Genomic DNA, 27739 nt, shown 5'->3' with positions numbered 1-27739 from the left:
AACCCATATCCTCTCCCTTGCAAAGACAGCCTACTTCCACCTCCGTAACATCACCCGTCTCCGCTCCTGCCTCGGCTTATCCGCTGCTGAAACCCTAATCAATGCTTTTGATAGTGCCAATCTTTATTCCAATGCCCACTTGGCTAGTCTCCCACCTTGCACCCTCCATCAACTTCAGCTCATCCAAAACTCTGCTGCCCATATTCCAGCCTGCACCAAGTCCCGCTTGCCCATCACCTCTGTGCTTGCTGACTTACATTGGCTCCCAGTCCAGCAACGCCTCGATTAAAAAAATAAAATAAATAAATTAAAATATTCTCATCCTTGTGTTCCGATTTCTCCATGGCCTTGCCCCTCCTGTAACCTCCTCTAGCCCACAGTACTGAGTTTCTGCATCTCCAACTCTGGACTCTTGTGCATCCTCCCCACTTCCTTCGCCCTACCAGTGGTGACCGTGCCTTCAGCTGTCTCGGCTATAAGCTCAGGATATTCCTCCCTAAACCTCTCCGTCTCTCTACCCCTCTCTTTCCGCCATTTAAGATGCTCCTTAAAACTGATCTCTTTGACCAAGCCTGTCCCAATATCTCCTTTTTTGGCTCAGTGTCACATTTTGTCTGACGAGGCTCCTGGGAAGCGCCTTGGGACATTTTACTAAGTTACAGGCATTGTATAAATGCAAGTTGTCCTTTCCAAACCACAGCCAATGCCCCACTTGGGCACCAGCCAGGAGACATGAGCTAGTGTTCCATCCAACCTGATTGATCTTTCCTGTTTGTTTCTTCACCTGCACACTGCCTGTTTGGTGTGGCTCAGAGTGGGGGATTGATCCTCCACACACTCACTCTGTGATTCTGCACCTTGGTGCTTAAATTTGTTTTAATATCCAAAGTATGACGGGGTTATTGTGGTGTCTCAACCAGCTTTTATGCTATTTTCATTTAATTTTTGAGCGTATAATTGTGGGTTATTGCAAACTAGCTTATACTGTGTTAATAAAGAGGTAGATAGCCCCTCTCTGCCCTTTATCATTTAGCAAGATTTAATGACAAGTGTATCAGTTTATTTGAATATCTTTGAAAAAATTGCTACATATATTAGCATCATAAATGTATATTGAAAAGGAACGGTTCAGATTTGCAGTACAAATCATAGTAACTTTTACAGAATGTTGGAGAAATGAACATCTATTTTGTTACGGTATTAGCAACTAGTGCCTTGGAAGAGCAGCTCCCCCAGTCTGACATTCTCGCCCCCACAATTCATACTGGAGTCAATTTTTATATGTTTAAAAAATAATTGTGTATCTCTGGTCATGCGCTTTCTCAAGGCATGTGACCTGCTTCCAAGCCTTTCCCATTCCATTTGCAAGGAGTTGCCCAAGGTGACAGTACACCTTTGGGATTAGCATATGTCCTCCATTCAGCTTGCTGATCACATAAGCATTATCAAAAGCTTGCTGTATGGACGAGATCATGGCAGGGAGTAGGGCCTTTGCAAGCCTAACATAGTGAGGGTGTGAAGTGGTTTAACTTCCCCACTGATGCAGTTATGATGAAAATGCAGATTGACTCCAGTAATGGGGTCTGATCAGACAGTGGATGGCGACTCCCTCCAAGAGAAAATCTTGCTTTACTTTGTTTCAGAGTCAGTGTGGGCTTTCACAGCCGATTTACCTTCTAGGTTTAAGGTGGTACGGAGTGTGAATGTACCGTGAATTTCTGGTGCTCCTACCCTGGGGTACCTCTACAGAAATGTCTAAAATGGTTAATTGACAAGACCCGAGTATTTCAATAATCATATTAACAGAAGCTGGAAAGAAACAAAGTGGATACTGTACTATTAATGAAACTTGGAGTGAAATCAAGATCAGCATTCACTCCCTGGGTCCTTTTCAAATTGCAGTAACTGCGACTAAATTTTGGAGCATGTTCTGTTTATTTTGACATTTAACGCTGGCGGTTATATCTCCAAATGCAATCAGACGCACTTTTTCTATGGTGAATTTTGTTCTGTTGTGAGCAATGGCCCTTAGATGTGCATCAGAAGAAAAGCTGAAGCATTCCTGTAATGTGTGCGTGAAAACATGCAGGCTGCAAATGTATTGCTGCTGAACCTGTAGTGCTGACTTCACGAAGCTTGTGGTTATGCATGCATCCTGGTTCATCATGTGATGATGTAAAAAAAAATGCTCATGCACGCACGCGTAAACATCTGTTCTCCTGTAGCTTTGCTTGTGGGTTGAGGAGGAGCTGAATGTTGGACTGTATATCTGGCCGGGGCAGATGTGGAAGAAGACGGGTCCCAGTGGAACGTGGAAGCTATTGCTGAAGCTTAGCGCAACTTCATGTAGAGTCCAGTGCCGACTCCGTTTTAAGTGCAGTTTGAGGATTTTAGATGCATTGTAAATGGAGCTGGAGGCTTTTGCTGCTAATCTCTCTTATTTTTATGAACATAAGGAATAGGAGCAGGAATAGCCCATTTGGCTCTTCGAGACTGCTATGGCATTCAGTAAGATCATGGCTGATCTTCTACCTTAACTCCACCTTCCTGCACTATCCCCATATCCCTTGATTCACTTAGTATCCAAAAATCTATCGTTCTTTGCCTTGAATATACTCGACGACTGAGCATCCACATCCCACTGTATTAGAGAATTCCAAAGATTCACAACCCTTTGAAGAAATTTCTCCTCATTTTGCTTCCTTAGGAACATATGATAATCCACCCACCTCAGAATTCACAACATTTTATTAACCGCCTTCCTTTCAGTCTGATCCTGGGGGAGGGAGTGGCATGTCGGCTATATCTTAGAGAACATCTTATTGCTAGAATGTGGTGGACAGAAGATTACTTTGGTGGAATGCGATTGGGGGGGAGGAAAGATTTTGCAGAATGATGAATGACAAAAATAAATTGGAATTGAGGAAAATGAAGACTTTGCCAGTAAACAAAATTGTCACCCCAAACACTGACCTTAGCTTGGGTACAGGCAAAGGTAGCCTTCCGGTACCTCAGTCGAGGAGCTGTTATTCATTAATGGGGCACATTGTCTGACTGTGGGGAACATCACAGCCGAGCCTGATTCAACATCCGCATGCACGCTCCCTTTGGGAATCACTGCGCCATGAGCAGGAACGGGAACCCTTGCAGTTTTTCTTTCCTTGCTGCCTAATTTTGGAGTGCTGAGGCCAATTGGGGCACTTGGCTGAGGTCGGCTAGCTTGGCACACGCCAGGGATCATTGGCATTCGGTCTGTACAACTCCATGCCACACCGTGCAGCCCATCGAGGGAGCACGTATGGAAGGATTTCAAGTCTGACATAACAAGCGTGTTAATGTGAGGGGCTTTTGGTGCTCTTGATCCCCGCCAGTCAAAGTCCCTTCATTGCTCTCCTGATCCTTCCCCAAAGTCATTCTGTTTGCTCTTTTGCCACATTGCTTCTGGAAATAGAACAAACAAAAAACATTCACAATGTAGGATATAGTATGTAGCACTGTCATCTGTGTCATCAGCAACAATTGTTGAAACAAAATAATATTGAATCTTGAGAAACAGCAGAAAAGAGATGACGAACTGCTTTTATGAGTACTGTGGGTGTGAATCAATCCAGGGGAATCCAACATAATTAGAAGGAGATGTAGGACTTAAACAGGCATATTCTGTTTGTAAGTGGGCATGGTGATCCTGATAGAGGTTATACAGGCTTGTGTGTGTGCATGCGCACTGTGCTTCTGAAAGATTTCTGATGGCATATCTCTGGTGGGACATTAACCTTGTTGGTACTTTAAAGTGTGTGCTGAAAGCCATGTGCTGCGGGTTGTGAATTATTTTGGGCCTTCAGATGTGGCAGATATTGATGCTGAGTAATTGGTAGGAAATATTCCATGGAAATCATGGAAGGAAAAAAAATAGAGGAATTGAGTTTTAGCGAAGTACACAGTTGAATTATTGCAGTTGAACGTGCACCTGAAACAGCGTAACCAGGTTGGAAGGAAGGTTTTTAAAAAAAAACGCAAACAGGCTGCTTAATTGTGCATTATGTGTAAAGTATATGGTGTATATTTCCCAGTAACCTGCTGTCAGGGGAAAAAACACAGCTGGTCATGTTATGATTGTGTTGTGGAAGCTTAAAAAAATATGTATGGGGCATCGCCTGATAACAGCCGTAGAATAAAATATTTTTCAGGCTATTTTTAAGTGAAGTGAAAGAGACTCTGCTGGCATTGATAAATTCTGGCAGCTTTGCTCTTGTGGTTTTTGATGTCACTGAATTAATGCTTTATAGCTACCCTCCAACCTTCTGTCATCCTGTATTGAGTAACTATAAAGAGTACAGAGGATGAGGTAATCTCTTCGTGCAAAACACTAGCGAAGCAAAAATGCCTTGTCTTGACAAAGGTGCCGAGGAATTTTGCACGCTCAAATCGTACCAGTGCAAATTTTAAAAAATATATTTTTATTAAGACAGGTTTTTCATCTGAGATTCTTCTCGTGCTTAAAAAAATTGCAGGCTGGCAAATAATGGTTAACAATTGAACTGGGTAGGGAACAAGTATGCCATCAGCACACCACCTTGAACTGTAGCTAATTACTTAAAAGAACTTGGTACTGTCTGCAACCGTGCAAAGATTTCCGAACGATAGCTGATGTCGTTCTAAATTGTCAATTCACACGATCACAGCTAAGTGTTCAATTTCCTAAGACATTCACCCGCCCGCACTCTGTCGGGATACTGTCTGTGATTCCCGTCGCTGGGAATGGCTGAGCAGTTCTTCTTGTCCTTTCGTCCTGGGACTATGGGTCTGTGGATGGAGACAACAGAGGTGAAAGGGGAGGAAATCAAATCCGTTGGCAAAACGAATGTCACGATGAATGGAAAATGTAAACATTACAGGGCTGCTAATGATGCCATTTTGACTGGACTTGTGCTGATTTTAAACCTAGGTTTCTATGGAAGGTGTCTGACTTGTATGTGGGAGTGTATTTTTTTTTTCTTGGAATTTTTCTTTTCAAAGCTTTCTGATCAACTGTTCACAGAAACCCACAGAAACCCCACAGTGCAGATAGAGGCCATTTCGGCCCATCGAGCCTGCACCGACACATATCCCACCCGATCCCCGTAACCCCTACACCAACACATATCCCACCCTATCCCCGTAACCCCACGTATTTAATCCCCCTAACACTAAGGGTCAATTTATCATAGCCAATCATCCTAACCCGCACATCTTTGGACTGTTGGATCAAGGTGGCGCCTGTTGAAGCACGAGCATGCACAGACTGCAACATCCACAGTGCGGCATGACATGTCCTCACATCTGTAATAGTTAGTGTCACCACCTTGTCTCTCTGCCAGGTGGTGGGGTGGGAGAAAGAACAGCCTTCCCAGGTTTATGTCCAGTGTGCAGTGGCAGAGTGGTATCTGGTTGAATATGGACTGCTATAATACATTATTATGTTAGCGTAGTGCTTTGCCCTGACTAGCCGCAGCATTGGGTTATGTGTGGAGGTGGTCAGCTGGTAGTGAAATCATAGGGCAGCCCAATTACTGGAGGATACCTGGGTCATTCAACATACTAGAAAGGAGGAAATTGCTTATCGACTGGGACATTGTGTTAAATGACAAGAAAAAGTATGTGGAGGAGCATGGGACAACAACTTCTGAAAATAGGGTAAGGGATCAAGGAAAGTCTGTCAATTGGTCTTTTGCAGCCAACGGTTTAACAACTGTGATCAAATATCCTTTACTAATTGGTGATCCATAAAATAAGGATAATTTCATGTACATTAATGTAACTATAATAGCATTTTGGAAGCATTGACACCAGCAGGAGATATATTTCTGCTTTGTTTTGCGAAAGCCTTTTAAGCAGCTCTCTGAATTCTGGTTGTTAGTTTGAAAGAGGGCTGTATTAACATGATATGAAAAGGAACAGTTTCTCGCTCGTTCTTGGAAGGTCGATCTGGCGGAGTTAGTTAATCTGATTATTGACAGGGATGCTAAAAATAGCCTCACTACCTCTGCTCGGGAGTGAAAATTAGACGGGTTTCCATTCCAGGTGGTTGTCCAGTGACCTCTGCTGCAAGTGCACATAGGTACAGTACATGGATTTTCATTGAGGGTAGCATTGGCCTCCGCCTCTCTACCGTACCTTCCCTTTCAGTTGAATACTCTGCTTAAAACCACTGTCCAGGCTTGCAGGTGAAGAATGCTCACCGGGGTGAGATTTTGGATAAATGCTTGCAGCGCACTCCAGAATGAGTCGCCACTTTCAGGAGAAGAGGGCAGAAAGGAAGCTGAAGCCTAGGACTGTTGACGATTTTCAATATAAACTGATTGAGCACCAGTACTGGGCAAGGTGGCTTGTCGTCTTGTCTGATTGTGTCCAATGAAAGAATCTAAACCACCTTGCAGCAAAATTTAACGGTGCAAAGATAATGGGAAAAACACCACAAATACTGGAAATGCGAAATAAAAACTCCCAAGTGCTAGAAATGTGTAGTAGGTTGATCACTACCTATAGGAGAGTTCATGTAGGACCAAGCATCAGAGCTACTGTCAATTTTATATATGAATATATCGTTGCCAGTTCTGTTGTGGAAACATTGATCTTTCTCTTTCAGATACTGATTGACCTGCTGTGGATTTCCAGCATTTTCTGTTTTTAGAGGTGCATGTTTTTTTTTTGCTGAAATAACATTTTAAATCTGGTGGCATTGCACCTCTGAATGTGGCCTCTTGGTTTCCATGTTGTCTTATTGGTGATTGTTGTGTTTTGAGTTTTGCTTCAATGAAGTTTGTCCCAGTTCCTGGGTGTTACCTGAAGGGGGTGCTGGGGGGCTCGGTTTTACTTTGTCTTTCACTTTGAGTTTCGGGTTCTGCATGCAGACAATGTGCTGTAATGTCCACCCACTTACTCAGTAAATAGTAAAAGGTTCATTCCGTCTCCTCTATTCATTACTGTTCGGTCAAGATGCAATACTGGCGACGAGCGGGCCACTCAGCTAGCAACATCAACGGCATTTTGATAGTTGGCTAGCTGCGACGTAGACGGCAGACAGAGTATTGTGCGGGCCAGGCAACTACCGTGAGTGTAGCTACCGTAACTCTGGCCGGAGGAGAAAAAGAATTTTTTTTAAAAAGAAAAAAGTCTGTGGATCTTAAAGGGACAGTGCACATTAAAACTATGACGACCTTGGGACGTATTGAAGAGTTCTCTGGGGATAAGGACAGTTCATGGGAGGAATACGCAGAAAGACTGGGGTGTTTCTTTGAGGCCAATAATATTGACAAAGAGAAGAAGCGCTCAGTGTTGCTAAGTGTATGCGGAGCTGCTACTTACTCTGTCCTGCGTTCATTGGTGGCTCCTTGTAAACCTAGTGAGGTGGATTATGCTGATTTGATTGAGAAGCTGCAGAAACATTTTAACCCAAAACCCTCAGAGATTGTGCAGCGTTTCCATTTTCACAATTGTAAACAACAGCCTGGACAATCTATTTCAAGTTACATTGCTGAGTTGAGGAAACGCTCATTACATTGTAATTTTGGTGATCATTTAGACAATATGTTCCGTGATCGGATTGTGTGTGGAGTGCTGGACTCGGCATTGCAGAGACAGCTGTTAGCGGAGAAGGCCCTGACGTTCCGACTGGCTGAGGAGAAGGCTTTAGCAGCAGAGGCTGCATCGATGAACACACGTATGCTCTGTACAGAGGCAGCACCATCTCAGGCCGCCGAGGAGGTGCACAAGACCACACACGCTGCTGCGAGAGACATGGAGGCAACTAAAGAGACAGGAAGAAAATGTTTCTGCTGTGGGGCTCTCCATGGTTCCACTACATGCAAATTTGTGTCAGCGGTATGTCATTTCTGTAAGAAAAGAGGACACATAGCTCGTGTCTGCATGAAGAAAGCTCAGGCTGCTGCAGCAGTGCCAACACAAGCATCGCAGACACACACCCTGACGCTGGAGGACAACGATGAGTACACAGTGTATACCACGGAAGCTGAGCAGCTACCCCACAGACGGTGGGGATACACGGCAAATGTGATCATGAATGGGGCACCACTCTGCATGGAGGTGGATTCAGGCTCAGCGTGTTCGTTGATAAGTGAAGAGACTTACAATAGGCTGTGGCCAAGTGAACCCCCGGCGATGGCTCAGGTCAGTGGCGTGCTACGGCAGTGGTCCCAAGCTCAACTCCAGGTGCTGGGTATGATTCATGTGGAAGTTAAGTATCAGGCAGTCAAGGACACACTTCCACTTTGTGGTGGCGGGGCAGGGCACAAGCCTGCTGGGCAGAGATTGGTTTGAGCCCCTCGGTATTGAAGTGACAGGAGTACACACGGTACAGTGACAGCCCATAATGCCTATGTTGGAGAACTATGAAGAGGTTTTTGGTGAGGTCGGGGACCGCCAGTCTCAATCGAAGTGGACCCAGGGGTAGCGCCTAAGTTCTTCAAGGCGCGACCAGTTCCTTTTGCGTTGCTGGTGAACCAAGGGGTTCTCTTGCCAGTGAAGAACGCCCGTTGGGCCACCCCCATCGTGCCCATTGCAAAGAAGGATGGGGGCCTGCGAATCTGTGGAGATTACAGATGTACGGTTAATACTGCTGTGTTACCAGATGTGTATCCCTTACCAACAGTTACAGAGCTGTTTTCAACACTGGCTGGAGGCACTCTGTTCACCAAGCTGGATCTCAAGCAAGCAGACCAGCAACTGGTCCTGGATGAAGAGTCAGCCGAGCTGTTGACAATCAACACCCACAGAGGACTTTTCCGAGCCACAAGGCTGCAGTTTGGGGTGTCTACGGCTGTGGCAATCTTTCAGAGGTTCATGGACACCCTGTTGGCTGGTGTTCCGGGAGTTCAGCTTTACTTGGATGACATACTGATTACAGGCAAGACACAGGAAGCCCATGATGAGCGGCTGCAGGAAGTACTACGCCGGCTGGCTGAGGTAGGACTACGCCTTCAGAAGGAGAAATGTGTGTTCGCTGCCAATGGGGTGGAGTTCTTGGGATTCCGAGTGGACAAAGACGGTGTGCATCCGACTACGGAGAAGGTGGAGGCTATCTGGAGCGCTCCCACCCCAAAGAACAAGACCGAACTGCAGGCATTCCTCGGACTGTTAAACTTCTACAGTTGTTTTCTCAAGGGCAAAGCCACAATCTTAGAGCCACTGCACAGGCTGTTAGACCAAGCAACAGTGTGGAACTGGACCTCAGCTCATGAAACAGCCTACAGACAGGCAAAGGAACTGCTACAAGCAGATAAGGTTCTGGCACACTATGATGAAAACAAGCCATTGGTGTTTGTGTGTGATGCCTCACCATACGGGCTGGGAGCTCTGTTGGGTCACATAGAGCCAGATGGCCGGGAAGCGCCTATCAGTTTTGCCTCAAGAACACTCTCAACAACAGAACGTAATTACGCCCAGATTGACAAGGAGGCCCTGGCCATCATATTTGGGGTAAAGAAGTTCAGCCAGTACCTGTTAGGGAGACAGTTCGTCATCTACACAGACCACAAGCCACTCTTGGGGCTCCTGCATCACTCCAAGCCCATGCCCCAGATCATATCACCGCGTATGCTTCGGTGGAGTCTGATGTTGGGGGCCTACAGTTATGAACTTTGCTACAGGCCTGGGAAGATGCTGGCTAATGCTGATGCTCTGAGTCGCTTGCCTTTGAACCGGCCGATGGCTGAGACGCCACCACCCCTGGAGGTGCTGCTACTGGAGGAGGTTCCGGAGGCCCCACTCCATGCCCAGCGGATTGGCAGCCTCACACAGAAAGATCCAGTCTTCTCACGGGTGCTACGCTGGCTGCTGCATGGCTGGCCCTCCGAGGTCCAGGAGGAGCATTTCAAGCCCTTCGTTCAGAGGCGCCATGAAATGTCTGCACACAAGAACTGCGTGCTCTGGGGAAGCCGTGTGGTGGTTCCTGCCGCCGCAAGAGAGGAGGTGCTGAAAATGCATGACTCACACCCTGGGATTGTGCACATGAAGGCGTTGGCGAGAAGCTATGTCTGGTGGCCGGGGTTGGACCGAGACGTGGAGGAGGTGGTAAAGAGCTGTGAGACATGTCAGCTGACTCGCCATAGCCCATCCAAGGCTCCCCTTCACCCCTGGGAGTGGACCACTCGTAAATGGTCAAGACTCCACATTGACTTTGCAGGGCCATTTCAGGGGAAGGTCTTTTTGATAGTGGTGGATTCTCATTCGAAATGGCTGGAGGTGGCTATCATGAGCTCCATGACATCCAGTGCAGTGATCAACGCGTTGCGTTTGCTGTTTGCCACACACGGGGTCCCCGACGTGCTGGTTTCGGACAATGGAGCAGCCTTCACGTCAGCGGAGTTGAAGACTTTTGCAGGCAGAAACTGGATCCGCCACGTGACCACAGCGCCCTATCACCCCTCCTCTAACGGGCAGGCAGAGAGGATGGTGCAAACCACAAAAGAGGCACTGGTGACTATATCGGTGGGGGACTGGCAAACCAGATTGGCCAGGTTCCTGTTATCACAGCATACCACACCAAACTCAGCAATGGGGAAGAGTCCTGCCGAGATGCTGATGGGTCGCCAGTTGGCGACTGCACTGGACCGGCTACACCCGGACTACAGGGATGAGATGCACACAAAGCAAGAGGAGCTGGCTAAGAAGCACCAGGGCACCGCCAGGCAGTTCGAGCCGTCAGAGACTGTGTTTGCCCGTTGCTATGCAGGAGGAGACAAATGGATGCCTGCCGTGGTGGAGCAGGCCACGGGTCCCCTGTCGTACAGCGTCCGTACACCTGATGGCCAGCTACACAGACGCCACGTAGACCAGCTATGGGGTCGTACTCCGGTGAGAGTAACAGAGACGTCACAGGCTAGGCCATTGTCTCCGCCACCTCTGCGAGGCAGTGACAGCCTGCTTCCTGCAACAACGACGGAAGCCACATCGACAGAAGGTGTCACGGAGTCATCAGCCACGGCGGAAGGTTTTCCTGCGGCTAGCAGTGGCACCCCGACTATGCCTGTCCAGCGGCGCTCAAGTCGGGTTAGATTCCGTCCCAGACGCCTGGAGGACTAAGGGGTTTTATCTGGGGGAAAGGAGTGTTGTGTTTTGAGTTTTGCTTCAATGAAGTTTGTCCCAGTTCCCGGGTGTTACCTGAAGGGGTGCTGGGGGGCTCGGTTTTACTTTGTCTGCATGGCAGAACCCGAAACTCAAAGTGAAAGACAATGTGCTGTAATGTCCACCCACTTACTCAGTAAATAGTAAAAGGTTCATTCCGTCTCCTCTATTCATTACTGTTTGGTCAAGATGCAAAAGTGATTATACTATTTCTGTTCCTTTTTGCCATATGACAGGACACAGTAGTCTAAGTCACGGTTTTATATTCATTTTGCATTTTGTTTCTATCAGCCCAAGACCAGCGTGACTTGGTGTGCTAGTCTGACAAATGTGTGATGGCATGGAGTCGGATGATGACTTTTCATGTAAGACAGACGGAAGCTCTGATAAAGCAAGCAGGAGTTCACGAGCAGGGTTCAGTAATGAGGTGTTACATCTACAAGACAATAACGACTCCGTTCCTCTGCATAAATGACAGTGCAATAAGTGAAGTCACACTGGGAGCACATAATGTAAAATGAGCAGCTGCGATGCATTTTGTTTCTGCACAGTGTTGTTTTTGTTGAGTTTTGAGGTGTTTTGATATCACCTTTTTTGGCGTTGGTAGTAAGTGTGGAATTGTGCTGACTGGTGTTTTTGAACAAGCTGTGTGTTCTATGATATTTCCAGGACTGAACTTTTGTCTGAGCCGTTTCTGGTGAGTAGGTAGGCCCGTGCTACACGGACATACAAAAAGACAGACTGTTGAGTCTGTCCCAAGCAGTCATGATGCAACTGAGCATTATGCCCCCCCCCCCCCCCCCCCCCCACCCCACCCTACTGTTCTCTCCTGTGGAGAGGCAGAAAACCAGATTGTTAAAAAACCGGGGGAGGGGAGCATGGGAAATTCTCTCCAACCCTTTAAGGCCATTAAACCAGTTCAGGAGATCACAGTGCCCGTGAGGTACATATCCAACATCCCACCTACCTTCTGTACGCAGTGATATTCACCACAGCAGGGAACTGGTGCAGCTCCATTTTGAACAGTTGCAGCGAATCTGCACTTGCCACATTAACCGGAAACTTGTCCCAAGCGCCGCTAACTCTCGGCATGCACCGTGGTCCAACATCTGGTGTTACTGCTGTCTTCGACCTGCTATTGGGTGTCACTGATCACTTTTCTAACTTTCATCACTTGTGACTGACTGAGACACAGTGTGGTATACTGTGCTGTTTAAAAGGACTGGTCACTCTGACCATGCTTGTATTCTCACAAATAACAACAGAAAATGCTGGAAAAACTCAGCAGGCCAGGCAACATCCGCTTTGCGGAACACCTCCGTTCAGTCCGCGAGGGTGACCCCGAGCTTCCGGTCGCCTGTCACTTTAATTCACCGCCCCATTCCCACTCAGACCTCACTGTACTCGGGCTCTTGCATTGTTCCACGGAGGCTCAACGTAAGCTCGGGGAACAGCACCTCATCTTCCGATTAGGCACGTTACAGCCCTCTGGACTCGACGTCGAGTTCAACAATTTCAGATCATAACCTCGGCCCCATTACATTTTTGCTTATATTTTATCCACCCCTTTGTTTTGGCCCTTCCCCCCCCCCTCTCTTTTTTCTCTCCCACATGGCAGCTGTCTCTCATTCTGCCAGAACATTTCACACCTAATCTGTGCCGTCTTTTGTCTCCACTAGTCCTGTCACCATCTCGTCTGGTTTTGAATACCTCTTAACGTCTCTTCACTTCTCTTGTTCTCTCCCAGCCCTGCCTTTCGATCTATTTCATTTCCTTTCCAGTTTTGAAAAAGGGTTTCGACCCGAAACGTCGACTCTAATTTCTCTCCACGGATGTTGCCTGGCCTGCTGAGTTTTTCCAGCATTTTCTGTTGTTATTTCGGATTTCCAGCATCTGCAGTATTTTGCTATCGTAGATGTATTCTCACAGTTGCGGTGCAGTCTCTGCTTCAGCTCCAGACGCACACTGCAAACTGAATCTAAATTTTAAACCTTTAATTAGAGCCACTTAGAATAAAAACCTTAGTAATATTTTTTATCTAAATGTTTTCTACAGTCTTGTTCTCGGGGAAAGTTAACCATTGAGCAGCCAGTGCGAAAGCAAGTATTTGTATTTACATCGTGCTTTGTCACATCCTTAGGACATAACCAATGCTTCACAACCAATTCATTATTTTTGCACTGTAATCACTTTTCTGATGTAGTCAAACATGGCCGCTAATTTGTGTACAGTAAGGACCCACAGACATGGCCGCTAATTTGTGTACAGTAAGGACCCACAGACATGGCCGCTAATTTGTGTACAGTAAGGACCCACAGACATGGCTGCTAATTTGTGTACAGTAAGGACCCACAGACAAGAAATTAGATGAATGACCTGTTGCTCTAGTTTTGGTTGTAGTTGAGGGAAGGATGTTGTTTTTTCTTCAGTGTCCACCTGAATAGGAAGTTAGTTTAACATCCATGTGTGATTTAAAATAATGCCGCAGTCCTTCAGCAGAACAGTGAAATGTTAACTTTGATTATGCGTCCGAGGAGTGGGGCTTGATCCCACAACCTTTTGAATGGGAGGCAAGACAGCTACCAGTTGAGCTAAGCTGATACCCCAGTTTTGTGCAGTTCCAAGCAAACTAACTTTAAAAAAGACTAGCATTTATATCACGCCTTTCACAACCTCAGGGCGTCCCAAAACACGTTACAGCCAATGAAGTACTTTTGAAGTGTAGTCACTGTTGTAATGTGGGAAATGTGGTAGCCAATTTGTGCTCGGCAAGCTCCCACAAACGGCAATGTGATATGAACAGATAGTGGCCTAGAAATTGGGTTGAGGCGCCAAGTTCGCCTGAGCACAGGATTTAGCGCAGCGTTTGAGTCTTCAGCGATCGTCCGATATTCTGTTTCATTGCCCCTAGAGGGAGACGGGGCGAGGCTCGAGGCGCTCCGCGTCCCTCTTAGGGCGCTGAAACTGAATATCGCAGCGCAACGTGATGCAGCGCCACACGCTGCGGCACGGCACGGTACTACAGGCCTTCCTCCCATTGTTAAGGGGGAGGGGCCTGCAACAACGCGATCTCTGATCGCGAATGCCGGCAAAAGAGCCCGGCACCGAGGAGAAGTGCCGGGCTCTCGGGAAACAGCCGGCAATGCCGCGGGGTGGGGGGGTCAGGAGGCCGGGGACTGAGGTGCTGGCAGGTGGCCGCCGAAAAAGGCGGCCGCCCCGCAACTCCACCTTAACTTGTGCCGCTGCCGGCACAGTAAGGCCCCGTGAACCGGGCGCGGGTAGCGAACGGCGCAACTGCGGCATTCACAACCAAATATCGTGAACGGGGCCTGCGAATGGGGCGCTGCGCACACCGATGACGTCATCAGTGGCGGCGCAGCGCAAAAGGCTAACGCCACCATTATTGCCCCAACTCAATATCGCGGGAGACGCAGCCAGTGGCGCTACAGCCACTGCCTGCCTCTTTAGGCGCTAACAAGTGGCGCTACTCACCCAATTTCTCCCCCAATCTGTTTTTTTGTGATGTTGATTGTGGGATAAATATGGGCCAGGACGTCAGGAAGAACTGCCCTGCTCTTCAAAATAGTGTCATGGGATCTTTTACATCCACCCGAGGGCAGACAGAGCCTCAGTTTAACGTCTCATCTGAAAGACGGCACCTCTGACATTTCAGCACTCCCTCAGCACTGCACTGGAGCGCTAGCCTAGATTCTGCACTCCAGTCTTTGGAATGGGCCTTGAATTCACACACTGCTGACAGATTAGCCTCAGTCCTCAGCAAAGTGTGGCTCTGCAGGCCAGATCGTGGCGATCCACAGCAAGACTAGGGCTATAGTGCTGGTCTAGCGAGGGCAAGGCTGTATGTTTGCTGTGCTCCGCAAGTCTGTAGTTCTTCCCCTCTTTTCCTTGCTAATGGGCCATACATTGAGAGGTGTTGTTTAGCATTGTTCTATTATATAACTAAAATCAAAAATGTGTGTGCACAGTTGAGCTCACAAACAGGACAGTGATTGAATCAATGCTCCTGTCAACACTAATGCTGAAGAACAGGGCAATGATGCTGACTTTATACCAGGCATTCCAAGCACTGAAGTAAGTTATTTACTTCCCAAGTGATGCACAGATCGAAGTAGTTTTGTACTCGGTCTTCAGTTCACAAAGAACCAGTTAATTTTGAATTGTGAGATGCTTTTATGAGTTGAATATTTGTTGTGCTAATCAGGAAATGGCTGCACGTCCTCTGCGTGGGCACTGTAATTGAGCTATTTACAGTCCCGTCTGTACAACTCCTTTTCCATTGGTCCTCACGCAAGTTTCTCCCAGTTGTAGTGCAAGAGTGGAATCATTGCTACACACTGACCCCTCACCACAAACCGTCCTGGCCTTTTACTTGTCGGGCTGCTTGGTTCTTAGGCTGGGGTCATTGGTATAGTGTTTCCCCTTCCACAAACTCACTTTCCTGGGATATTTTCTATCTATTAGCAATAATGCATCGAAAATATCTCCGTTGCCTGACTTTGGTTAAAGGCTGTCATTAGTATTTCGCTATAACACCTCGATGCAAAACGTTTGCAAGTTTCTGTCAAAGTGATTAATCTGGAGATGGAGAGGTGCATCACAGACTGTGTATTCTTTGTTGAATACAGTCTTTGTACTCGTTTTAAGTGCCTGCATCTTTGTAAAGAAGGCCGTGAGTAAAATGTGTTAGATGTCTCAAATAAGCTGTGTCCTTATAGGTATTGTTAGAGTTGTACAGCCCTTCCGTGTTGTGGGAGCTGATGACGTAACACAGCTTGTTGATGTGCTGCGTAGTGGAATACAAGCTTGGCATAAGCTCCTGGGTTGGGCCAAGCAGAGAAAGGAGCTGCGGTAAAGCACCGTCTACTAGGTGTACAGTAAAGTCACTAGGCAAATTGACCGGATGTCATGTGGCTCAGTCACCCGTTCAAGAGCAGTAGTGATTGGGGGAGTGAAAGATCCGTGGTGAGGTGTTAAAATGCACAGCTTGTGTGGGCCTGGGCCTCTATTCTTGATTTTACAGCTAGTTACTTGATGTACAGGGTTTTAGTTCATCACCTGGCCACTTGTCAAACTCTTTGTGCTTCCTGTGTGGTACCCTGACGTTCTTCCTCAGATCTGAATTCCGATTGTATGTCAGATTCTTGACACGAGTTCAGTTGTCTCTCATAATTGAGGTTACATAGAATTACTTGTTGAAGTATTGTGGCAAGAGCAAACTTGAAAGAGGAAGTAGATGGTGCTGAGCAAGCAAAGTTCTTTGATGTACTTGGCGTGTTTACAAGTGCTGTGCAGACTCCTGTCTGTCAGTGAGGCATGTGCGAGTGAACGACAGAGTTTGCCTGAAAAACACGCTTGCTTTCTAAGTAAGAAATCAGTGGTAAGAATTGTTGAACAGAGTAATGTCAAGAAGACTAATTGAGGAGCGTTATTTAGACCTTGTGATTGTAGTGCAGCCTTAAAATAATTCCCTTAGCCAGCAAAAGTGGGAATTCATTATTTAATCAATTATTATTCCTTCGATCCGTTCGATTTCAGAAACAGATCAGTGTCCCTTCAAACAATCTGATCCCAGGGCCATATAACCAATCCTATTATAACGCACACAAAAATCAGTGGCATGCATCTAGCAAGGCTGTACCCTTCTCCATTTGTACCTCTCCCCACCATACACCTGTAACTAATCCTGCGCTTGGCCCCACTCCTGCAGCGTCCAATCTGGATGCCCTTGCTCCTGCCCCCTGCAGCTCTTGGCCACCCCCTACAGAAATCTATTTATTTATTTTCCCCAAGCATTATTGCTGTAACTGTTGCAATGATACCAGTATTGGGCCTTCACTTTATATTCAGACGGGGGAGTGCTGTGCTTGGACGCTGGAAGTTGGCATGCCCCTTCCAGTCCGTTTGCTTTCTCCTGCTCTGGCCTCCTTGCTTGTAATTGCACCCAGCCGGGAAAGTGGGGCGGGCAGCTCTTATGGAGAGCTAACACGGGCGCGATGGGCCAAGTGGCCGCTTTCTGTGCTGTAAAACACTGATTGCGGCCACCAGCAACAGATTTTTGCACCTATGACACGGAGAAGGGAAGCAAAATTGGTAGACAGCTTATCCATTAAGAACACAATTGAATTCCTCCAGCTATACTTGTAGGACACTACTGTGGAATGAGGGAGAGAATATGGCCGGAAATAGAAGTTGGAGGATTTCAGGGGCATTAATATTTAATAAAACAATAGGCTAGACAGATGGAAACTAGACGCTAGGGGTGCCTTATTTGTCCGAACATAGGAGGCCCTCATAAACGATATGGTGACTCCCTACTTCTTGGGAGAGAAATGAGAAGCATAGAAAGACGTTTTCATGCTTTGCCACAGTATCTGTTTTCCCCCTACCCCCACTCCATGGTGAAGAAAGACAAGTATCTTATGTCAGTTTGGTAAATTGAGTCCCTGCAGATTCAACAAAATAACATGGAGACTACATGACAACACTTCATATTTCAGAGTAACTCGGGGAACAGCCACACCTCCCAGAGGAAAAAACATCCCCTGGGACTCGCAATGGCCCATCCCACGCTTGCCTCTTCTACCTATTATGTAGTTAGCTGTAGAAATCTAACCGTAGAAATCTAACCATAGCCTTGAGTATGAGCAAGATTCAAAGAAAGAATCCTGCCCCCAACGATAATCGAACATGCATCATCAAAAATCTAGGTAAAGAAAGCAAGCACGTAGATTTATATAGCACCTTTCACGATCTCTGGACATCCCAAAGTGTTTCACAGCCAATTAAGTACTTTTTAACACAAAAAATAGGCACTGTAGTATTGTCGAAAGGCGGCAGCTAATTTTCACACAGCAAGATCCCACAAATGGCGATGAAATTAATATCATGACCTTTAGATAAACAAACAATCCTACAAAGGGAAGACAAAGAAATGATCAACACGTAAAGACCTTATTCCTCTGTTTTCAATCTGCCCCCCCCCCCCCCCCCCCCCCATGCTACCAACCTGTCCTACTGCCTCAGTACCACCTTCCAATGGGTGAGAATGGATAGGTGCACGTTATAAAAGCAAGCTGTGGAAGAGCCAAGGCCTGGAGGTAAATTTCCAAACACTGAGCAGATAAAACTTTTATTTTGGTGTCTTACGATATTATGAACAAACACTATGCTTGTATAACCATAATGCTCACTCCAGAGAGAACAGCCATCTTAATTCAGCTAGTAATCTTAATCTTGAAAACAATTATTTTTAAAAATCAGTGGCTCAGCTGCATTAGACATATGTCTCTATGTAATAAAGAACCTGCCACACCATTAAGGCCATCTTATGAAGAACCCTAAACCAAGAGCCTGGCAGCTATCAAACCTCAGGAACAGATAGGCATCTTAAACTCCGACACACTTAGCTTGGAGTTCTCCAAGGAGCTGGTAGGAGGAGCGTGCTTGCTTCCCCTTTCCCTGTTGGAGCCTTCCTTCCACAGGGTGTATGGGTGGTTCCTTGCAGCCAAGGAAGGTGAGTGAGGATGTTGGAGCACACTGCAGTGCACGAGTGGTGTTTCTCCAAGGTACAGATGACAGCAGTAGATGTAACTGAGCGTGAGACTGCAGGAGGGAGGAGGCCTCGCTTGACGAAGAAATGACTTGTAAAATGTAGACGGAGTGGGGAGGGTACGTCCTGATGCTGCATATGGAGCCACGGTTATGGTATTGTGTAGGCCCTTCTCGTATACGGTCTCATTTGATCTCATCAAGTTCCCACTCTCTGCTGTGTCTGTTGGGGGACAGCTCTCCATAAATGGAAAATGCTGGAAACACTCAGCAGGCCAGGTAGCATCCGTGGAGAGAGAAACAGAGTTAACGTTTCGGGTCTGGGACCCTTCATCAGAACTGGAAAAAGCTGGAGATGTAACGGATATTAAGCAGGTGCAGAGACCGGGGTGGGGGGGGTGGTGCGGTTAGGAGGGGAGGAAGGAGTAGAAGGAACATCCTGTACTTTTGTAAGAGGCAGGAAAGATAAAATGTTGCAAATGGGAATGGCAAAAATCATACTGCATGAAAAATGGGGGCAGGGCTAATTATCTGAAATTGTTGAACTCAATGTTGAGTCCGGCAGGCTGCAAAGTGCCCAATCGAAAGATGAGGTGCTGTTCCTCGAGCTTACGTTGAGCTTCATTGGAACAATGCAACAGCCCGAGGACAGAGAGATCAGAGTGGGAGTGAAGCGGTGAATTAAAGTGACAGGCGACAAGTGACTCTGATCTCTCTGTCCTCGGGCTGTTGCATTGTTCCAATGAAGCTCAACGTAAGCTCGAGGAACAGCACCTCATCTTTCGATTGGGCACTTTGCAGCCTTCTGGACTCAACATCGAGTTCAACAATTTCAGATAATTATCCCTGCCCCCATTTTTCATGCAGTATGATTTTTGCCATTCCCATTTGCAACATTTTATCTTTCCTGCCTCTTACAAAAGTACAGGATGTTCTTTCTATTCCTTCCTCCCCTCCTAACCGTCCCCCCCCCCCCCCACCCCACCCTGTCTCTGCACCTGCTTACTATCTGTTACATCTCCAGCTTTTTCCAGTTCTGATGAAGGGTCCCAGACCTGAAACGTTAACTCTGTTTCTCTCTCCACGGATGCTGCCTGGCCTGCTGAGTATTTCCAGCATTTTCTGTTGTTATTTCAGATTTCCAGCATCCGCAGTATTGTGCAATGATCTCCATAAATGGAGATGCATTTACGTTCCCAGGAGAGGCGTGTTAAACTTGATGATTTCGGAATCTCCTCTTCTGTTTGGTGGTAGGTAAGTATCAGTATAACTGCCCGAGTGCAACCCACAGGCGACTGAGTGTAGTGTAATGTGCTGTTGTCAGATCATTGTGCTTCGTCAGATTAAAAGCATCTTTTAGGAGCTGCTGAGTAAGTGGAACCACGACAGTGCTTCCAGGACCCTTCAGGATCCCATTGGTGTGTAGGTTATGATGATGAGCTGGTTATCCAGGTCATTGATTTTGGCAGTGAGAACTTTGTTCCTCTGCCAAGGGGAAAAAATGGTCGTTGTCCTCTGTGCATCCAGGAATTATTGCGATCCGAAATATAGGATTCAATAGTGGCAGAAGGATCCTTCGTGATCTGTGCAAGGATTTTGCAGCAAAACTAACTTCTCACATTGGCAAGTTCTGATTTCAGCCAGAGCAGTTGAAGACGTTACTAGCTTCAGTGAGAGTGGGCGCCGCAGAATCTGAGAGAGGGAATCTGTTAATGGCAGTGAAGTGGAGGCCTGGGCTCATCAAGAAGCAGCTGAGCGTTTCAGTAGTAATTGGTTTAACTTTTTTTACTAAACACTACAGTATTATTGCCTTGCTGAAGTTATGCACGAGTGTTTCCCACTGCAAAAGGAGCACCCAGTAACCATTGTGGGTGGTACTCCACAGTTTAGGATTCTTTCTCGTACATGCCATCACTGGCAGTCAGGTACCTGTAGTTCTTTTGAAAGTTTTTCTTGCTCCTCTTTCTCCGCCTCCTTTCCTCGCCTCCTCTTTCGGTTTGTACTTTTCTTCTGTTGTGTTCCCTTTATGCTGCCTGTACTTGTGCTCGCGCTCTTTTTACAGTGATCACATCTAGAGGGATTTTTAAAAACCATAAAAATTCCATTTTCTTGCAGGGATTTAGATTTTTGAGTTGAGTTTCCTTCCCCACTGGGCTGCTCTGGCGATGCCTTTAGCTCTGTTAGAACCAGTTGGGGGCATTGACTTCATATCCGCTTGAGAGCTCTTCTGGACCTGTCCAGCCCCCAAGAAACCTGGCCCTTTATGTTTTCATAATGGATGCTAAATTGGTACATTGTTAATACATTTGTGTTTTATTTTTACAAATCGGCCATTAACGGATCTCATGCAAGGCCTGCTTCTCTTATTAAACTCTTAGTTTTCTGCTCGGGTTCTAGAAAATTCTTGCAGTTAAATTACTTGAAGTATTGACTTGTGCCAAAGCCATTTGACGTGATAATATCTTGTTTATTAAGAATGTTGCCCACCCTATGTCTTCCAGGCCCATCGGTTGCCCGTCTCTGGAAAGCAGATTGTAGTTTCGACTTGTTACCAGGTTGGAGACTTGGTGTGGGCAAAGGTTGGTACTTATCCCTGGTGGCCCTGCATGGTGTCCTGCGATCCGTTGCTGCAGGTTCATACCAAGATCAACACAAGAGGTAAGACTGTCCCTCGATAGTACAATTGGCAATCATGTAATTTCCCTCGAGAAGCGAGGCTCCTCCTTGGAGCTACTCACACGGCTGTTCCCGGGATATTTCTGTTTTGAGTCAGGGACTGGTCCATGTGTCCAGTTCGGTCGATAATCTTGTTGGAATGTCACATTGAGAACTAAATAATGTTGCTATGACTGGGATGAAATGTTCTCCTCTGTTTACATGTTGTCCCAAACACACTGTTTTTTCTCTGCACTTGAAGTCTGTTGGTCGTTGTGAAGCATAATGTTTTGCTATAGAGTTACGTAGTAACTGGCGTCACATGTTTCTGGTACCAGTTTTACATTGAGAATGCAACAATCTTATATTGTTAGGGGATGGCAAAGCCAACAGAAACGTAAGTTCGCATGTATTCCACGGGATTGAAATATTCATGAGAGATTTGGAGGAGGACAGCCATTTGACATGTCCTAAAGATGTCTGCCGTTCCCCTTCTCTTCCCTTCCCCCCACCCCCAACAGCACCTAAATGGTTCTTAAATGATTGCAATGTTTTTGTATCTACTACCACTTGGAGGTTCATTCCACTTGTTGACTTGGTGTGGAGAATTTCCAAACATCTCGCATTGAATTTACCTCTCCTGACCTTGTCTATTACAAGATTTAACCTTGTCCTGCTATTGAAATAGTTCTCTGGGTTTACTTTTCCTATACCACCTTAGCTAAAATATAGACGGCAACAGTAAAGTCAAACCGCTTTCCTGTAATTCGTTCAGTCGTTGATCACTGGAAGATGGTGACTATATTGTGTCAATCATGTTGGTCCAAACATTGATTGGTAAGCAGGGCAGAAAATCCTCCATTTTCATGATTTCCTTGGCCCTAAGAAATTGCCAAATGTAGGGTAAATTAATCCCCCCCCATCCCAAGTCTTGCATTATAATTAATGATCAGAATTGCCGTGTTCTGGAAGTTTTCGCTACATTAACTCATAAAGGCGATCGAAGACAAGATGCCTGCCAATTTTCTCGTACCAATTTACGAAATGCAATTCTCAAATTCAACAATAACTTGAAATTGTGAACCCAGTTTAAGTGAGAAATGGAGGTGGAGGCAGATTCGGTAGTAACTTTCAAAAGGGAATTGGATATGTACTTGAAAAGGAAAAAAATCGCAGGGCTATGGGGAAAGAGCAAGGGAGTAGGACTAACAGGATAGCTCTTTTGAAGAGCCAGCACAGGCAAGATGGGCCGAATGGCCTCCTTCTGTGGTGTAAGATTCTATGTCCTTCTATCATCTAAAATATTTATCTTTTATTCCCAAGCATGGCATTTATCTGAACACGTACAAATTGCTTTGTTTTAAGAAAAACGTTGCTGTTGCAGCCTGACGGTGGTTGTGATCGAGATATCCCTTTCATATTGATCAAACTGATCATTTTTGTCATTTATAACCAGCCAGATGGCTTCTTTAAGAAAGCTTACAACATAATTCTTATTATTTATTCAAATGAGATTTGGCCAAGTTTCAATTTGCTTGAGTACTTAAAGTGAATCATTAACATGAAACAGATTTTTTTTGGGGCATGTTTCCGATAGCAGCATGTAAACGAAAGGATGGTAAGAATAATAAGGCGATCCTTTGTGGGCGAAGCCTCTCTCACTTGCATGAGAAGTAAAAAAATATTTGAAGAATCTGTTCAGTGTGCTGATCTCTGTGGAAGTGGTGATTGGCGTACTCTAATTAGCCGCAATGGCCTGAGTTAGAGCGGGGGAAACTGGCCAGGTTTCCTGCCGGAAAGTACATGTGTGGACCTCAGGTGAGTGTAGGACTGGGCACTTGCTGAGACTTGAGTGTGAAACGTGAGGGCGATTGACTCCCGTACCCCACCAAGGAGCCACGTTTCTAGGAGACGAGGGAAAGAAAGAAAGTATCTGTGGATTCTGCAAACTTCTTAGCTCGTGCCGTTACAATTAGCTGCTGGACTGATCTGCTAAGCCACTGTTTCTGCACTAGGTAATCATCACTTGAGAATACTTATCTCAAAATAATTTCTGAAAATGCTAAATGACAGGATCCTGGATTGATGAGTGCTGTATTTTATTTTTTCCTTTGCCTATCCAGTAAGTTAGTGTCTTGGGTTCTACGTGTAATGAGGAATTCACCAGCTGGAGGATCTAACCTGTACCCTGCCAAACTGGGTCACTTTGTTCAGTACACCAATGCATAAGTCTGATAGCAAAATACTGCAGATGTTGGAAATCCGAAATAACAACAGAAAATGCTGGAAAAACTCAGCAGGTCAGGCAACACCCGTGGAGAGAAATTTGAGTTGACGTTTCGGGTCGAACCCTTCTTCAAAACTGGAAAGAAAAGAAAATAGATCGAAGGCAGGGCTGTGATCGGACAAAAGAAGTGAAAGCGACAAAAGAAGTCGAAGAGACAATAAAAGGTGTTCGAAGCCAGACGAGATGGTAATAGGCTGAGATTAGGTGTGAAGTGTACTGGCAGGGCAGGAGATAGCTGCCAGGTGGGAGAGTAAAACAAAAGGAAAGGAAAGGGGGGGGGGGGGGAAAGGAGTGGAAAAATTACAGGTAAAAAATTGATGGGGGCCGAGGTTATGATCTGAAATTGTTGAACTCGATATTGATTCCGGAAGGCTGCAAAGTGCCTAATCGGAAGATGAGGTGCTGTTCCTCGAGCTTACGCTGAGCTTCCGTGGAACAATACAAGAGGCCAAGGACGGTGAGGTCCGAGTGGGAATGGAGCGGTGAATTAAAATGACAGGCGACCGGAAGCTCGGGGTCACCCTTGCTGACTGAACGGAGGTGTTCCGCCCGCAAAGTCTGTGGGCTTCTATCGATCACATATACAGTGACCTGATCCTGTAGTACCTTCAGCAAACATGCATTCCTCCTTGTGGTGTGTGCGATCCTCCTTAATGTTTATAATTGTATCCTCTAATCATGTGGCTGGATAATTAAGATATCGAGTGCAAAGTTTGTTTTGGTTATTTGAAGTTGGTATGTGCATGTTTATATACGATATGTTCAGCAAGTCTGAACCCGAACTGATGAATAACCCAACTTTATGTAAAAAAAAAATGCACAATAAAAGCTGTTAACTGTCAAGTTATTACCAACTTTTGCCACTTTTTTTTAACAACTCTCTCTTTGAATGTGAGAAAGGTCAAATCTCTCATTCTTAAAAACTTGTTATTGAGCAAAGTGCCATGTAAATCTAGGGAAATGCATTACGGTGAGGGATTATTGCATTTATAACAGTCAAACCAGGGTGATGCAGTACATTGGACCAATGCAGTGTGTTAGAGTACCAGGAATGGCTTTGCGCCTCCAAATCACCACCCACTGTCTTCCTTATTTCGCCTTGTTCCCCCCCCACACACACAGCAAAGCAAACCCAGAGAGGGGAAAATAGGTCTAAGTCACCCTGAACCAATCTGAGGCCTTGCCTTTGGCTGGTTTGTGGAGTAGTATCTGCTAGTGGAGAACAATTGAAGGGAGATCTGAAAATAATAACTTTTTGGAAAAAAGCGCTGATCACGTAACCACTCCATTTCAGAACTGTGCTGTCAGCAATGAAAGTGATTGCAGCCAGTAACCAGTCCGCTCTCAATCATGTGACTGCGTTTCACCAATTCAACGGAGCAGTGAACTGTCAAACCAAAGTAATCTGGAACAACAGATGCTAACGTGGCACAAGTATGGTGCCCTGGATATTGCTGGCAAATGCAATAAATATTTTGTGGTTTACATTTTCATAACTGTGGTGGTAAAACATCTTGTTTCAGTGGAGAAATGTGCATACTAGGAAGTTGCATGTCTTTTTTTTTTAAAAGTGAAACGTTTTAGCATGTACAGGTGTTGGCATCGCACATGTCTTGAAGAGTATTGTCTTTCTTTTAGTCCAGGAATCTTTTACCCCGTGAATCCGAGGTATACAGACGTGCATACCTATCTTAAAGAGCTCTGTGATGTTCAAAGTCTGTTTTTCTTTCAGCTGTCTGATTGGAAGTTGTAACCTTTGACCTGTTTGTGCAGGTGCTCGCGAATACCACGTGCAGTTCTTTGGGACGGTGCCAGAAAGAGCCTGGATCCACGAGAAGCGAGTGGCGTCCTACAAGGGGCGCTCGCAGTACGACGCCCTTGTAGCAGAAACCGCCAGACAGGCCAGCAATGCTGCGGAGAAACAAAAGGTATCCACGGCGAGTAATTACCCATAATGATCCCTCAACACTGCAGTCCAGGAGATTTAAACCAAATTAAGTTGTATAAGAATATATAAGAAATAGGAGCAGGCCATTCTGCCCTTCGAGCCTGCTCCGCCATTCAATAAGATCACGGCTGATCTTCTACCTCAACTCCACCTTCCCGCATCCCTTGATTCCCTTAATATCCAAAAATCTAGCGATCTCTATCTTGAATATACTAAACGGCTGAGCATCCACAGCCCTCTGGGGCAGAGAATTCTAAAGATTCACAACCCTCTGAGTGAAGACATTTCTCAGTCCTAAATGGCCGACCCCTTATTCCGAGACTGTGACCCCTGGTTCTAGACTCCCCAGCCAGGATATGTTATCAAAGCAGAATATTTGGTTTTCTGCCAGTCTTACAGTTTGTTGATATCGATGAATTTACCACAAGGAAAGTATCTTTGTGCATCCTCCTGGGCTATTAGTTCCATTTGCTGCCTTTTAGTGAATTGTTTGCACAGTTTCCCCTCTCTCTGCTAAAGATCTTACCTCTTGGTCCCTTCTACTTGGTTGAAAGGCTCTCTAAAGTAGGAAAGGCTGCCGTCACCATCATTATCTGATTCAACTTTCGTGTTCTAACAGTCACTTTTTACGGTCCCTCAAGCCTTCCACTTTGAGATTAACTTGGTCCTTGGTGATGGCCATTCAAAACCAATCTGTCTCTGACAGGTAATGATGCTCTTAGTGGGTCTATGTACGTATGTAGTTGCGCTATATAAATGCAAGTATTTTTTTCTTCGGTATTTAAATTTTTCCCCATTTAGATTTTCCTGTGCCCATCTTCATGCTATAAATTTGACTTTCAAAGTATTGAAGAGTAGCTTGTTTGCTTTTATTTCTTCCACCGCCCTGCCCCCCGTAACTTTCTTACTCCAACCCACCCCACTTGCATTCCTGACCTGTGGAGAAGCAACCAGCGTCCACTCAGCAACTCTTCCTGATAGTATGGGCAAGGCAAAGGAGTTCATTGGGTGGAGAATTGTATACAGCAGGGGACGATCTAGTGCAGTGCACTGGACAACATTGGGACAAGTATCAACATAAGAACATAAGAAGTAGGAGTGGGCCATACGGCCCCTCGGGCCTGCTCCGCCATTCAATAGGATCATGGCTGATCTGAACCTAGATTCACGTCCACGTCCCTGCCTGCTCCCCGTAACCCCTAATTCCCTTATCTGCTAGGAAACTGTCTATCTCCGTTTTAAATTTATTTAATGTTGCAGCTTCCACAGCTCTGAGGTAGCAAATTCCATAGATTTACTACCCTCTGAGTGCAGAAGTTTCTCCTCATCTCAGTTTTGAAAGGGCAGCCCCTTATTCTAAGATTATGCCCCCTAGTTCTAGTCTCACCCATCAGTGGAAACATCCTCCCCGCATCCACCCGATCAAGCCCCCTCACAATCTTTTATATGTTTCGATAAGATCTCATTCTTCTGAATTCCAATGAGTATAGGCCCAACCTACTCAACCTTTCCTCATAAGTCAACCCCCTCATCTCCGGAATTAACCAAGTGAACCTTCTCTGAACTGCCTCGAGAGCAAGTATATCTTTTCTTAAATATGGAAACCAAAACTGTACGCAGTATTCCAGGTGTGGCCTCACCAGTACCCTGTATAACTGAAGCAAGACTTCCCTGCTTTTATACTCCGTCCCCCTTGCAATAAAAGCCAAGATTCCATTGGCCTTCCTGATCACCTGCTGTACCTGCATACTAACCTTCTGTGTTTCATGCACCAGGACCCCCAGATCCCTTTGTACTGTAGCAGTAAGTTCCAGCAGAAGTCCGCCTTGGCTCAGTGGTAGCGCTCTCCTCATGAGACAGAAGGTCATGGGTTCAGCACGGGGGGGGGGGATTGCTGTGCTGTCAGAGGTGCAGCGTTATGGCTCCGAGGTTAAATGGAGACCTCTCTGCCCCCTTTAGGTGGATGTAGAAGACTCCATGGCACTACATCACAAAAACCTGGGGAATTGCCCCAGTGTCGTGGCAGGGAATGTTATCCCTCAAATCAGAACAATTTTTATTAAAGAAAGAGAGAATATACCTGGTCATTTATCTCATTGCTCTGTCTGGGACCTTGCTGTTGCAAATTCAATATGATGTTTGCCCACGTTTCAGCAGTG

General features: G+C 46.0%; 1 protein-coding gene across 7 annotated transcripts in view; it reads left to right on the top strand.

Annotated features, from left to right (window-relative positions):
- Window positions 1-27739, top strand: part of nsd3 (nuclear receptor binding SET domain protein 3) — an 84548-nt gene that overhangs the window by 11524 nt on the left and 45285 nt on the right. For all 7 annotated transcript variants that reach the window (XM_085971142.1, XM_085971144.1, XM_085971141.1 and 4 more), the window contains exons 3-4: window positions 21192-21348; window positions 25406-25560. In XM_085971142.1, the coding sequence (XP_085827268.1) occupies window positions 21192-21348; window positions 25406-25560 (312 nt within the window). The remainder of the gene's footprint in view (window positions 1-21191; window positions 21349-25405; window positions 25561-27739) is intronic.

Source organism: Somniosus microcephalus, chromosome 30, assembly GCF_052327205.1.
Source record: "Somniosus microcephalus isolate GS21.2 chromosome 30, FLI_Smic_1.0, whole genome shotgun sequence".
Lineage (NCBI taxonomy): Eukaryota > Metazoa > Chordata > Chondrichthyes > Squaliformes > Somniosidae > Somniosus > Somniosus microcephalus.
This window is presented reverse-complemented; position numbering and strand designations above follow the sequence as displayed.